At 44.9% G+C, this 15,957-nt stretch overlaps 1 protein-coding gene across 1 annotated transcript; it reads left to right on the forward strand.

Annotated features, from left to right (window-relative positions):
* Positions 1 to 769: 769 nt before the first annotated feature.
* LOC311148872 (polyisoprenoid diphosphate/phosphate phosphohydrolase PLPP6-like) lies at positions 770 to 5,813 on the forward strand. Its single transcript, XM_084185871.1, has 2 exons — positions 770 to 1,402; positions 4,864 to 5,813. The coding sequence occupies exons 1-2, from the start codon at positions 910 to 912 to the stop codon at positions 5,232 to 5,234; spliced, it is 864 nt and encodes a 287-aa protein (XP_084041997.1). The 5' UTR covers positions 770 to 909; the 3' UTR covers positions 5,235 to 5,813.
* The last annotated feature ends 10,144 nt before the right edge of the window (positions 5,814 to 15,957 follow it).

Here is a 15,957-nt window from a genome sequence, read left to right on the forward strand (position 1 = left end):
AAGAGCTTTCGTCCCCAAACCATTGCAGTGTAAGAATTGTAAAGGATTTGTCCATGTTTCAAGTGTGTGCAGATGGACAGAGTAAATTGAAGAATGATGTGGAGAAGGACGACGGTGTTGCAATTGTGGTGGGGATCATGAACCCGAGTGCCCTGTAAGGGTGAAGGAGATTGAGGTGGCAAAAGTTAGAGCAGTCAATCGAATCCCCTATGCTGAGGCAATTAAAATAATTGAGAAAACAAGTGATACCAGTGAAGATATGGTAGTGGACGCACCACAGCCTATAGTAAATGTTTGCTGCCAATCAAAAGATACCCTGTGTGTTAAAAAGGTGGATTTTGTGGCCTTAATTGCCACAGTTATAAACTGTACAGCACAAGTCTCAAAGAAGTCTAAGAAACTGGACATTACTGTGGCTGCGGCAGAAAAGTTTTTGGGACTTAAGGATTTTACATCTGAAGACTTGCAAGGGGTACTGGTGCCAGAAGACCCGCCCTCCCAGGTTCCCCTTGAGCCTGTGTAGGGATCAGATCTGTTTTATTTTTTAACAGAAAAGTTGTTTGATTTAGTTTATTTTATTTATTAATTGGTAGTTTGGTAATATATATATATATAAATATATATATAGTATATATATTTTGTTCAATTTTTGTGAATCCTTTTTCCATCCCGCACAGTAGGTGGCGGGATGCACATTAAATTGTGCGATAGCCAAAATACCATAGAAGAAGTGTGCTTTGCATAAGGTAAAAACAAAGATGGGAATTCAGGAACCTGGTCGCGGACGTTAGAGAAATTGTCACCTGTGAATCGATGAGTTGAGCGGCACAAAAACCTTCATTTTCACAATTGAAAAACGTCCCCTTCGATTTAATAACACCTCATTTTAATACACAGAAACGGAACAAAATGCCTTCTCCTAAAGCGAAAAACAGCGCTAATCGCAGCGCAGGTGGAAGCTCGGGTCTCAGTGGCAGCACCAACGGCAACGGACGCTACGAGTTCATGTCGCTGAACCGAACCCCTCCACCCACTCTCATCCAACGGCAGGGCTCCGACCCAACCGCCGCAGCCAGACTGCGGTCCTCTGAGAGCCCTACCCGGCGAAGGGGCTCCGGGTCCTCCACCTCGTCCAACACAGGCATGCCCGAAGAGGATTGTATGCGGCTCAACCCTTCATTTATCGGGATAGCCCTCAGCTCCCTCCTCGCCATAGACCTGTGGCTTTCCAAGCGGCTGGGGGTGTGTGCCTGTGAAGATTCCTCATGGGGTAGCATTAGACCATTAATGAAACTTATAGAGATTTCTGGCCATGGAATACCATGGCTGGTTGGGACAGCCTACGGCCTGTACAAGGCTGACAGTGCAGCAGGACAGGAGGTTATGCTAAACCTCTTCATGGGTAAATATGATATCATATTAATTGTTTTATTCATAGTAGCCTAATACTAACAGGAAGGCTCCTATTATGTTGCCTCCATAGAATGCCACCTCCTGTTCTTATTGTCATGCATCCTGACATGCATCCCTATCCCCAGCCATTTTTACAGCAGATACACATTGACTCACACACCCACCCTGCCAGGAGGACGCCATACTCAACATTTAAATAATGAATGTTGGTGTTTTTATTAGATCTGTGGGTAGCCTACAGAAATATTCTGAAATGGTTTCCTCTTCCTCTCTCCTCTTTCTGTAATAATGTTAGAACCGGTGGAAGATGAAAGCACATCCTTGGTACCCATCCACCCATCTTGTGCTTTCAGATGAATATCAGTACAGATAAGTCTGATGAGATGAGGGAAGGAAAGGATTTGGCCCGCACATCCCTTATCCTAATTAGCATGCATCCGTCCCCTCATCAACCCCAGTCCAGCCTTACAGCTGAAACACACACACACTATACACCAATTTCACCCATCCCTCCACAATATTTTATTTTTACTCTTCCTGTTTTTCCTTTCCTTCCTTCGGTGCCAGTTCCTTCTCACCTGTAACTGTCATCCCACCGTTCATCCTGCGCTCCACCGGTTTCTCTCCTCCACTGTTTCCTCTCCTCCACCGGTTTCTCTCCTCCACTGTTACCTCTCCTCCACTGTTTCCTCTCCTCCACTGTTTCCTCTCCTCCACTGTTTCCTCTCCTCCACTGTTTCCTCTCCTCCACTGTTTCCTCTCCTCCACTGTTTCCTCTCCTCCACTGTTTCCTCTCATCCACTGTTTCCTCTCCTCCACTGGTTTCTCTCCTCCACTGTTTCTCTCCTCTTGAGGCAAGATTTAGGAGATTATTGGGATTAGGCCTAGCCAGAATACTACAGTAGATTGTGGTGTAGACACTGGTTGCCAAGCCAGACAGCCACCTAGAACTCAGATGTCTGACTCAGGGACCTCAGTAAACACACACACACACTCTTCTGATGCCAGATGTGCACACACAAACACACACACTGAGTAAACATGTGCGCACATACACTAACAATGCTAATGCTAGAATACACGTACACACACACACACATGGGAGAGTAGGCAGAGAGTTGTCATCTGGAGTCTTCCAGCTCTATGAACAGTCAGACACTCTAGAAGCGACAGACAATCTCCCCTGTTGCTGTGTAGTGGTGGTGTGGTCCGGGGATGAGGGAGACAGACAGGCAGGCAGGCAGACAGTGAGACAGACAGACAGAGAGAGAGAGAGAGAGAAACAGACAGACATACAGAGAGACAGACAGATATCCTCTGCAGTGTGTTCAGGGTCGTTCCACCTTAAAAAGCACCAGAAAGAGGATTTCGACACCCACCATCTCAGATTGTTCTGAAATTGTTTCTGTAGTTAGAAACAGATAAGATTAGCATTCCTGCAACATTATTTTGTTGAAATATAAATAGATCTCTATAGTCCCGTGTAGCTCAGTTGGTAGAGCATGGCGTTTGCAACGCCAGGGTTGTGGGTTCGATTCCCACAGGGGCCAGTATTAAAATGTATGCACTCACTAAAAAAACACTGTAAATCGCTCTGGATAAGAGCGTCTGCTAAATGACTAAAATGTCAAATGTAATCTCTGAGAAATTAAACGAATTAATTGCAGCCAAATTGGCGATTTGGACCCGCAAAAATTCCAACAATGAGTAAGACATGAGGAAATAGTCAAAAGCCACCTACGGACCCCCCATGCCAACGAGTATACAGTATCAGTTCTCTATGTTTGACAAGTAGTATGGCGCTGCGGCTCTGAGTATTGTTTCTGTAATGCATTCTCAGTGAATTTGGGGATGTTTTTTTTTCCCCCGTTCAGAAAAATTTGTCATTCAAGCTGTCAGGTTTATGTTCCATTCTACATCCTGATATTACCAGGTTCGGATCACTAGATAGTGCTGTTCCTGCTCAATGTTAAAAGGATAGTTCACCCAAATTACAAAATGCAACCCATGCTTCAAATGGTTTTGTTTACCTTGCCACTGTTTCAAATGCAAACGTTTTAGCATTTGTGGCACAAATCCAATGAAAATGCTAATATAGGTACCATGGACTAGCATTTGAAACAGTGACCAGGAAAACAAAACCAAAGCATGGGTTGCTGACGTACCGTTTGTGATTTGAGTGAACTATCCCTTTAACATTGGGAGGGATACTTTAAATATCAGGATGTAGGATGGGACATAAACCTAACAACTTCAATTACTAATTTCTCTGAACAGGGAAAAAATATATAAAATTCACTGAGAATGCGTCACGTGGGATGAAGAAACAATACTCGGAGAACACGGAGAACTGATATTGCATACTCGTTGTTGGGATTGCTGTGGGGAGTCCATGGGTGGCTTTTGACCAATTCTTTGGAATCCTCATGTCTTACTCATTGTTTTTGTCCAAATTGGATGTTATGTACTATATTTATTGAATATTATTTGAATCCTATCATTTAAAATGGTCAATTTGGGTACAATCCATTAGCTTCATTTCTCAGAGATCAAATTATATTTCAACAAAATAATGTTGCAGGAATGCTAATCTGAGATGCTGGGTGTCATAGTTTGCTGAAATGACATGGAACGACCCTGCAGTATATTGGGTCTGATCAGTACAGTAGCAGTGTGTGCCAACTGAGTGGTAGTCCGTGGTAGTCTGTTGCTGTGTGATGCAGGCAGAGAGACCGGAGAGGAGGTCCCTGTCATGTGTGATGCAGCCGTAGGGGCTGCAGGAGCCAAAGACAGCTGCTCTTTTATAGCCCAGAGAAGGACACCTCTAGGATGAAAAGACTGCAGCACTCTCTCTCTTTCCCTCTCTCGTTTCTCTCTCCTCACACACTCGCTCTCTCTTTCCCTCTCTGGCAAAAGGCCAAAGCTGTCACTGAGCTTGTGTGTGTATGTGACAGAATGTGTGTGTGAGACGGCGTGATATGTGGGAAGAGCTGAGGATCAAACTGGTGTGGAGGTTAATGGTGTCTCCCAGTGATGTCTGCTAGAATCAAGATGACTTTATTATCAGCCACAGCTTGTTTATTATCCCTTTATGGTTTGTAGGATGGAGAGAGATGATGACACTCAATCAATCCACTTTATTTGTCCCAGGGGGAAAATAGTTGTCCTAGTTATTTTTATTTGGGTGGAAAGATGATGGGATATTATTAGTGTGTGCAATGTGTGTTGCTGCTAATGCTATATGCTGGGTGTCTGTTTATTCATTAGTGTGTGCGCATATATATTTGTTTGTTTTACAATTGCGTGCTGTGTAGGCCTACTGTTTGCTGACTGTCTGTGATATCTCTCTCTCTCTTCCTCATCTCCCTCCCCACTCTGCATCCTCTCTCCCCACCTCACCTCCCTCTCGCACCACCCCCTTCCCCCCAACTCTCTCCTCCCTCCCCTCAGCCCTCATTCTAGACCTGATCCTGGTCGGCATCGTGAAAGCTGTCGTCCGTCGGCGTCGCACGTCCCATAACCGCATGGACATGTTCGCCACCTTCTCCGTGGACCGCTTCTCCTTCCCCTCGGGGCACGCCACCCGCGCAGCCATGTGTGCCCGCTTCTTGCTGGCCCACCTGGTCCTGGCCGCCCCCCTCAGGGTGCTGGTGTTCTTGTGGTCTGGTCTGGTGGGGCTGAGCCGGGTGCTACTGGGCAGACACAACGTGACCGATGTGCTGTTTGGCTTCCTAATGGGCTACTGGCAGTACAACCTGGTGGAGATGCTCTGGGTGTCATCACTGGGCCTGCAGGGGCTGCTGGGACTCATCCAGGGGTGAGGAGGAGGAGGGGAGATTGAGGAGGGTTAAAGAGGGTGTGGATGGTGGGAGACCCTGTCTCAGTATGTTTGAAACATTGACTGATCCTGCCCCGTACTGACACTGTGGTAACTCATCATTTCAAGACAAACAACAGCAACAACAAAGGCTGCCACCCACCAATCATCCATCCACATGGAACTGCAATCAGAAGCACCTACAGTAGGAGCAGGATGCTCCTGCACACTGCATCACAGCACTGCTGCAAAGACCTGGAACACTTTCCACTCTACTGTAATTCGCTGTTTAAAAAAGAGAGTGTGTGTGGAATATTAATGTGGTGTAATAAGCCGGGGGGTTGTGTTGCCCCCAATACAGTCTTCTGTTCTTCTTCCAGCTTTGGAGGTTTGGGGCTCTGCAGTGATGAGAGAGAGTGTGTGTGTGTGTGTGTGTCAGAGTGCCGTGTTCTCTTAGAGGGGAGAATGACTGCTATAGATTACAACTTAAATTGATTATGGTGTCTGCGGGTCGCTCTGAAAAGAGCATCATATTTTATGGAGGATTAATTTTGTATAGACTTATTTTAAACTTGTAAGGCTGAAAAATTGAATGGTTTGTCTTTTATTTCTCACTGTGAAATATAATTACCCTGAATGGGTTATTGAGGGTCTTGAGAAATAATTCAAGTTTTCTACAGATGACTGCATGCTCAATAATAATTAACTGATGATGATTTTTTAACCAGAGACGAAAGCATGGTTTTCACTCTAGATCAGGTTTCCCAACAACTTAACAGCAACGCAGACATCAAACCTGTAGTTGATTATTTCATAACCTTTTAATGTGTTAAACCTCTGGCTAGGCTGACCAGACCACGTCATCTCCCCTTATCCATGGTTCTGAGACGTGATCCTGGAGGGAGAAAGTGGTCATCTTCATATCAACATGGAGAGTTGATGCTTTATGGTAACTGTCTGATTAGTTGTGCAACAGCCAGGGTTGCAACAGGTTGTCAGTGGTTGGAGGGAAGATGGGAGAGGGGGCAGGTTTTATACTTCTTGCCCAGAGATAAAGTAGAATAGCCTTTTTTGCCTTTCGAATAGAGATCACACAGTGAATGTCAAAGAAAGTTTTCTGTTTCCTGCTGTATGGTTTTGTTTACAGGTGTAACTGACACACACAGACATTTTACTGTTTGTGTGTTGGCGTAGACAAGAGCACCAGTCTAAGGACCATCATTAATGTTTGTCCAGATTTAACCCCTGAGTGATGCCAGCTGTAGTAATGGTGTAACCATGGTGCGTGCCCAGACTGATGGTTGGGTGTGGGGCAGATCCAGTGGCGAAGTGCTTTGCACCCTGTCCTTAATTGCCCTACTGCTAAACTGCCCTCTGCTCTGACTGCTGGTGCACCTGCACCATAGGCCATGGCCTCCCCTCTCTATGAATGTACATTCTCTGGTGCAATTTGCATGTGAGGCAGGCGTGAGAGACCCATACAAAGAGTTCTCAGCTGTCCTGGGTGTTCACAAAGTGTTTCTGTGTGTTTACACAGACAGCAGCCATTTTATGCTGTGGCCGTTGTTGTCATTTGGCTGTTGTTGATGACACATTGTAAATATCCTGCACAGACACTAATCAACACTATTTTGTTGACTCGGATGAATAATAGTCCCTCTTCTCTCCTTCTCTCCTCTCTCTTCAACTCTGAAATCAACACTCCTCTCTCTCTCTCTCTCTCCTGTCCTTCTCTCATCTCCTGTCAGTTGAGTGGGTTCTGCTGTAGCTGAGAGAAACCGGGAAGAGGTGTGTGTTGAGACCAACCACTCGAACACCGCTCTGATTAGATATGGAGGACAGCTTATTAGCCTTGTCTCTCATTTTCACCGCCTTTCATCCTCACTCTATTAAATCTCTCTCTCTCTCTTTCTCTCTCTGTCTCTCTTACTGTCTCTTTCTTGCTCTGTCTATCTCTTCCTCTCTCTCTGTGCACAGAGGAGAAGAGTCAGACTCAATTACCTATTCTCTGTTCTTCAGTTGCTGTTCACTATTGATCTTTCATCTTTCATGAACCACTACCTCCTCCCTTGACTCCCCACCCCTCTCTCCCCTGGAACTCTACCTCCCCTCACTCATCTAGTCTTATGTAGCATCCAGGCACAAGTATGATTCCAAACCAAACATGCATTTGTTGAAGTCTTTTACAGTGGAGGATTTGGTCATACGTTGCCATGCAGTGAGTGTACCTACACATGATCAGCTGATCTTGATTAGTCTTCATGTACTGTTCTCTGAGGGATGGTCTACATCAGTAGCGGCTCTCTTTCTCTGACTGTTGTAAATAATCCATTGAGTTACTCTCTGATCTATTTGAGACATGCTGTATAATCCAGTAGTAGAGACTAGAGCTAACCAGTCAGTGGTTCTTGAATTTGTACGATTCGACCAATGGCGTGGCTTCCCCAGAAACTGCTTCCTGTACCCAGCCAAAAGCAATCATGGTTCTCTTAACATCGCAATAAGGAATAACGCATTGCTGTTCTTCTGTTTTTATTGTGTTATCTACTCACTAAGGAATGTCTGAAAATGTAATGCCCAATCCAAGCAATATGGCTGACATTCCACCCAGCTTAAAGTTGAGACTTTTTAGATCTACAGTATAGGCTAATTGTGTGTCCCAAATGTTACCATATTCCCTACATAATGCACTTCTTTTGATCAGAGCCCTATGGGCTCAGGGGTTGGAGCTAGTAGTCTGTTTGGAACTGTGCCCCACTAGTCTGGGCATCTCCACCTCTGTACAGTCCAAGATAAAGTCTGCAGACACAAATGCCACTTCACATGATCTCACCAGCTTGATACACTGAATTATAACTTTAATCTATTGTTGTGTTATTGTATAATCTTTCATCTGTAATGTCAAATTAATGAAGTGTAATGTCAAAATGTATGTACATAATGCCGTATTAATCTTACGCGTTATATTATAATGGGTTGACTGTACAGTTGAAGTTGGAAGTTTACATACACTTAGGTTGGAGTCATTAAAACTAGTTTTTCAACCACTCCACAAATTTCATGTTAACAAACTATAGTTTTGGCAAGTCGGTTAGGACATCTACTTTGTGCATGACACAAGTAATTTTTCCAACAATTGTTTACAGACAGATTATTTCACTTATAATTCACTGTATCACAATTCCAGTGGGTCAGAAGTTTACATTCACTAAGTTGACTGTACCTTTAAACAGCTTGGAAAATTCCAGAAAATGATATCATGGCTTTAGAAGCTTCTGATAGGCTAATTGACATCATTTGAGTCAATTGGAGGTGCACCTGTGGATGTATTCCAAGGCCTAACTTCAAACTCAGGGCCTCTTTGCTTGACATCATGAGAAAATCAAAAGAAATCAGCCAAGACCTCAGAGAAAAAATTGTAGACCTCCACAAGTCTGGTTCATCCATGGGAGCAATTTCCAAACACCATGGGACCACGCAGCCGCCATACCGCTCAGGAAGAAGACACGTTCTGTCTCCTAGAGATTAATGTACTTTGATGCGAAAAGTGCAAATCAATCCCAGAACAACAGCAAAGGACCTTGTGAAGATGCTGGAGGAAACAGGTACAAAAGTATCTATATCCACAGTAAAATGAGTCCTGACATAACCTGAAAGGCCGCTCAGCAAGGAAGAAGCCACTGCTCCAAAACCGCCATAAAAAAGACAGACTACGGTTTGCAACTGCACATGGGTACAAAGATTGTACTTTTTGGAGAAATGTCCTCTAGTCTGATGAAACAAAAATAGAACTGTTTGGCCATGATGACCATCATTATGTTTGGAGGAAAAAGGGAGTCTTGCAAGCCGAAGAACACCATCCCAACTGTGAAGCACGGGGGTGGCTGCATCATGCTGTGGGGGTGCTTTGCTGCAGGAGGGACTGGTGCACTTCACAAAATAGATGGCATCATGAGGAAGGAAAATTATGTGGATATATTGAAGCAACATCTCAAGACATCAGTCAGGAAGTTAAAGCTTGGTCACAAATGGTCTTCCAAATGGACAATGATCCCAAGCATACTTCCAAAGTTGTGGCAAAATGGCTTAAGGACATCAAAGTCAAGTTATTGGAGTGGCCATAACAAAGCCCTGACCTCAATCCTATAGAAAATGTGTGGGCAGAACTGAAAAGGCGTATGCGAGCAAGGAGGCCTACAAACCTGACTCAGTTACACCAGCTCTGTCAGGAGGAATGGGCCAAAATTCCCTCAACTTATTGTGGGAAGCTTGTGGAAGGCTACCTGACACGTTTGACCCAAGTTAAACAATTTAAAGGCAATGCTACCAAAACTAATTGAGTTTATGTAAACTTCTGACCCACTGGGAATGTGATAAAAGAAATAAAAGCTGAAATAAATAATTCTCTCTACTATTCTGACATTTCACATTCTTAAAATAAAGTGGTGATCCTAACTGACCTAAAACTGAATTTCTACTAGGATTAAATGTCAGGAATTGTGAAAAACTGAGTTTAAATGTATTTGGCTAAGGTGTATGTAAACTTCCGACTTCAACTGTATATGGTTGCAAATGTGACTGTTTATTCTATGGGTTTTGGAGGTATACTCCAGAATGATTGCACTGCAAATATTTTTTATAAATACAGTATATATATAAAAAAATACAGTATGAAAAGTTGTGACCTTGACTCTCCAAGTGGTTTATAGTTTGCTATCTAGGACAAAATGACATCTAGGACAACATACATTCCAAAATAATGGGTATTAATATGGAGTTGGTCCCCCCCCCTTTGCTGCTATAACAGCCTCCACTCTTCTGTGAAGGCTTTCCACTAGATGTTGGAACATTGCTGTGGGGACTTGCTTCCGTTCATCCCCAAGAGCATTAGTGAGGTCAGGCACTGATGTTGGGCGATTAGGCCTGGCTCGCAGTCAATGTTCCAATTCATCCCAAAGGTGTTCGATGGGGTTGAGGTCAGGGCTCTGTGCAGGCCAATCAAGTTCTTCCACACCGATCTCAACAAAACATTTCTGTATGGACCTCGCTTTGTGAACGGGGGCATTGTCATGCTAAAACAGGAAAGGGCCTTCCCCAAACTGTTGCCACAAAGTTGGAAGCACAGAATCGTCTAGAATGTCATTGTATGCTGTAGCGTTAAGATTTCCCTTCACTGGAACGAAGGGACCTAGCCCAAACCATGAAAAACAGCCCCAAACCATTATTCCTCCTCCACCAAACTTTACAGTTGGCACTATGCATTGGGGCAGGTAGCGTTCTCCTGGCATCCGCCCAACCCAGATTCGTCGTTGGATTGGCAGATAGTGAATCGTGATTCATCACGATTTTTACGTGCTACGCACTTCAGCACTCAGCGGTCCCTTTCTGTGAGTTTGTGTGCTCCTAGATGTTTCCACTTCACAATAACAGCACTTACAGTTGAACAGGGCAGCTCTAGCAGGGCCGAAATTTGACGAACTGACTTGTTGGAACGGTGGCATCCTGTCACTGAGCTCTTCAGTACGGCCATTCTACTGCCAATGTTTGTCTATGGAGATTGCATGGCGGTGTGCTCGACGTTATACACCTGTCAGCAACCGGTGTGGCTGAAATAGAGAAATCCATTAATTTGAAGGGGTGTCCACATACTTTTGAGGCTTCATAGGAGTACCTGAGAACTAAAAATGAGTTGAATTTAAAATAAAGTGTACCTTGATGCTATTCTGCTGAATTGTTTGGGTTACATCTGATCTAGAATCTGTAGTATGGTAGAATCTGTTTCATGGAAATTACCAGATATGTTGTGAAGAGTAGCCAGATATTTGTTCTGACTATAATATCTAATTGGATATCACGAAATTGGGGAGAAAAAGGGGTAAAAAGTACAAGTACAAGTTTGATCGAGGCCTTGTTTGGTGATGATAAAAACAGGGTCACTGTGTTGACTCGGTATAAAAGGCAGTGCTGTGTTAAGCCTTTTGACCGACTCACAGCTCTCACCTGCTGACGCTAAGGTAAGACTCTTTAGACACTGCTTCACTATATTGATTAATCCAGATTTTTTTAAACCATTGACATTTTATTGAAATTGTATGTGCACTGTACACATTTATGCAAAATGTAGACTAATTACAGTGGAATAAAGAATCTGTAGACTTTCTGGTACGATACTTAATGTGATGGAAAAACCTTTTGTCTAAATTGAAGAGTGTGACAGAGGTAGGATAACTTTAATGCGATTTAGATTTCATGTTTGATTTAAACAGATGAAAGTCTGTTGAGATTGAAACTTTGGTAAAAAAGAAAGATCCAGCAATTCTGTACAGAATAAGATCACCAGTCTGCTGGAGTTTCTTTTCTATTCAGCAGTTCTTCTCCATACACCTAGTAGTACAATAGGTGTGTGAGTTAGGTCTATGCTTTTTCTAATGTTTAGCCTAATTTCAAACTAGCCAATGTTTGCAGGGTTTGGTAGTGACATACTGTAGTTATCATTCAAAAGTCAGATAGTCAGATATACAGTATATGTAACTCAACGACCTGGAGAGACGCAATGGCTGTAACCTTATCTTCAGCATTACGTATTAATTATAGCATTTAAGAACATCTGTCCACTCTCCTGCCATATTCCATAATATTAAACTATGCTTTTTTTCTAGTTCTTCTAACCTCTCTACCTGTCCGTCCTTCTCTCCTCTCCCTCATTTATTTTAGGCAAGAATCTGAAACTTGGCAGCAAGTGGATCGTCCAGCAAGACGATAACCCCAAGCACACATCAAAATCCACAAATGAATTGGCCACAAAATCAACATTTTGCACTCTCTGGACTTGAAACCCATTGAAAACCTGTGGTTTGAATTGAAGAGGACAGTCCATAAACGCAGATGAAGGATATCAAGGATCTGGAAGGATTATGTATGGAGGAATGGTCTAAGATCCATCCCAATGTGTTTTCCAACCCATAAAACATTTTAGAAAAAGGCTCAGTGCTGTTATCCTCACAAGGTGAGGTATTGAAAACTAGGGTATCACTTTTTTTGTTGTTGTATTGCTTACTAAACAAAATCTCTTTCTCTGAGCAATTGTATTAGTATAAAATAAAAAATAAAAATTAACTTATAATATAGCTCAGTATTTGAATTATTTCTTTGCTAATCTTTATCAAGTGTCAATAATTTCTTACCCCACTGTATGTATCTACAGTGCCTTTGGAAAGTATTCAGACCTCTTGACTTTTTCCACATTTTGTTACGTTACAGCCTTATTCTAAAAGGGATTTAATAAATAAAAATCCTCAGCAATCTACACACAATACCCCATAATGACAAAGTGAAAAACATTTTTTTTTAAATTTTAGCAAATTATTATAAACAAAAAACTGAAATAACTTATTTACATAAGTATTCAGACCCTTTGGTATGAGACTCGAAATTGAGCTCAGGTGTATCCTGTTTCCATTTATCATCCTTGATGTTTCTACAACTTGATTGGTGTCCACCTGTGATAAATTCAATTGATTGGACATTATTTGGAAAGGCACACACGTCTATATAAGGCCCCATAGTTGAAAGTGCATATCAGAGCAAAAACCAAGACATGAGGTCGAAGAAATTGTCCTTAGAGCTCCAAGACAGGATTGTGTCGAGGCACAGAACTGGGGAAGGGTACCCAAAAAATTATGCAGCATTGAAGGTCTCCAAGAACACAGTGGCCTCCATCATTCTTAAATGGAAGAAGTTTGGAACCACCAAGGCTCTTCCTAGAGCTGGCCGCCCGGCCAAACTGAGCAATCGGGAGGAGAAGGGCCTTGGTCAGGGAGGTGACCAAAAACCTAATGGTCACTCTGACAGAGCTCTAGAGTTCCTCTGTGGAGATGGGAGAACTTTCCAGAAGGACAACCAGCTCTGCAGCACTCCACCAATCAGGCCTTTATGGTAGAGTGGCCAGATGGAAGCTACTCCTTCGATCCTGACTAGTCTTCCAGTCCCTGCCGCTGAAAACATCCCCACAGCATGATACTGCCACAACCATGCTTCACCATAGGGATTGTGCCAAGTTTCCTCCAGACGTGATGCTTGGCATTCAGGCCAAAGAGTTCAATCTTGGTTTCATCAGACCAGATAATCTTGTTTCTCATGGTCTGAGAATCTTTAGGTGCCTTTTGGCAAACTCCAAGCGGGCTGTCATGTGCCTTTTACTGAGGAGTGGCTTCCGTCTGGCCACTCTACCATAAAGGCCTGATTGGTGGAGTGCTGCAGAGATGGTTGTCCTTCTGGAAGGTTCTCCCATCTCCACAGAGGAACTCTAGAGCTCTGTCAGAGTGACCATCGGGTTCTTGATCACCTCCCTGACCAAGGCCCTTCTCCCCCGATTGCTCAGTTTGGCCGGGTGGCTAGCTCTAGGAAGAGTCTTGGTGGTTCCAAACTTATTCCATTTAAGAATGATGGAGGCCACTGTGTTCTTAGGGACATTCAATGCTGCAGAAATGTTTTGGTACCCTTCTCCAGATCTGTGCCTCGACACAATCCTGTCTCGGAGCTCTACAGACAATTCCTTTGACCTCATGGCTTGGTTTTTGCACTGACATGCACTGTCAACTGTGGGACCTTATATAGACAGGTGTGTGCCTTTCCAAATCATGTCCAATCAATTGAATTTACCACAGGTGGACTTCAATCAACTTGTAGAAACATCTCAAGGATGATCAATGGAAACAGGATGTACCTAAGCTCAATTTCGAGTCTCATAGCAAAGGGTCTGAATACTTATGTAAGTAAGGTATTTCTGTTTTTTATTTTTAATACATTTGCAAAAATGTCTAAACATGTTTTCACTTTGTCATTATGGGGTATTGTGTGTAGATTGCTGAGATTTTTATTTATTTCATCCATTTTAGAATAAGGCTGTAATGTAACAAAATGTGGAAAAAGTCAAGGTGTCTGAATAAGGTGTATTCTCATCCAAGTGGAGAAGTGTAACTGGAGCACATTATTAGTCTGATGCTGAGCAGAAATTACAATAAGAAGCATTTTAGAGATGTGTTTATAAACGCAGCAAGACATTTCTTATGCGTTCTATAAAAAATGTATGCGTGAAAAACACAGAATTCTGCACTAATGCGACCTCTACGTACTTTTCTCGGTGTAGCCAGCCTACTTGGTAAAATGCAAGATTACCTTTAAACCAAACATTAGGAAATGTAGCTGGCTACATTCTTTCTATGATAAACATTAGAAATATAATGGCCTTGCATCATTTTAGCAAAAAAAGCCCATGCTTTTTCATGTTCGTGTGTTTATTCTTTGTAATAAACATGTATCCATTTCACGCTGCGCCTTGGTCTGACCCGTCCTTCAACGTCCGTGACAGAAGATCCCACCAAACACGGACCAAGCAGTGTGCCCAGGAGCAGCAGATACCCTGGACGCAGGTTGTGGAGCAGAGATCATGGACTTGGGGTGAGATAAGAGATGGAGGCCCTGAAAGGAATGAGGGTGGAGAAGGAGAGAGTAGCCGGTAGAGGACCCTGGGCGAAGGAGGAAGCCCAGGCAGGAGAGGAGAAACGGCGACCCAAGAGGACGCGGTTACGACGAAAGCCTGAGAAGCAGCCCCAAGATAATTTTTTGGGGGGGCACACGGGGTGGTTGGCGGAGCCTGGGTTCAGAGCAGAGCCAACTCCCCGTACTCACGCTAGGAAGCGTGTGACCGTGCAGGCTCCTTGTTATGCGGAGCTACACACTGTGTCGCCAGTGCGCCGGCACAGTCCAGTGCATCCTGTGCTAGCACCACGCACGTGCCGTGCAAAAGTGGGCATCCAGCCAGGACGGGTTGTGCCAGCTCTCCGCTCCAGACCTCCAGTCCGCCTCCACAGTCCGGTACGGCCCGTGCCTGCTCCCCGCACCAAGCCAGTGGTGCGTGTCGCCAGTCCGGCCCGGCCCGTGCCTGCTCCCCGCACCAAGCCAGTGGTGCGTGTCCCCAGTCCGGCCCGTTCCTGCTCCTCGCACCAGACTAGTGGTGCGTGTTCCCAGTCCGGCCCTGCCCGTTCCTGTTCCTCGCACCAGACCAGTGGTGTGTGTTCCCAGTCCGGCCCGGCCCGTTCTGGCTCCTAGCACCAAGCCAGTGGTGCGTGTTCCTAGTCCGGACCGGCCCGTGCCTGCTCCTCGCACCAGACCAGTGGTGCGTGTGTCCAGTCCGGCACGGCCCGTGCCCGTTCCACCGGTGCCTAGTCCGGCACCGGTCAGCTGCTCCACTCTGGAGCCAGAGCAGTCCGCTCCATCGGTGCCTAGTCCAGCTCCGGTCAGCGTATCCACTCCGGAGCCAGAGCAGTCCGCTGCACCGGGGTCCAGTCCAGCTCCGGTCAGCTGCTCCACTCCGGAACCAGAGCAATCCGCTCCACCGGTGCCCAGTCCAGCTCCGGTCAGCGGCTCCACTCCGGAGCCAGAGCAGTCCACTCCACCGGTGCCCAGTCCAGCTCTGGTCAGCGGCTCCAGTCCGGAGCCAGAGCAGTCCGCTCCACCGGAGCCCAGTTCAGCTCCGGTCAGCGGCTCCAGTCCAGACCCAGACGTCAGCCCCTCTCCAGGTTCGGGGTCTCCCACACCAGGGTCCAGACAGGGCTTGGTACATCGTGGGAGGAAGGAGAGGGGAAGCAGCGCGCCGAGGTCCAGACCAGACCAGGGGCGCAACGGGGAGGCTGAGAGAATGTGGTCGTCACGCCCGGAGCCGGATC

The sequence above is a fragment of the Coregonus lavaretus genome (assembly GCF_964263955.1).
Source record: "Coregonus lavaretus genome assembly, chromosome: 21".
NCBI lineage: Eukaryota > Metazoa > Chordata > Actinopteri > Salmoniformes > Salmonidae > Coregonus > Coregonus lavaretus.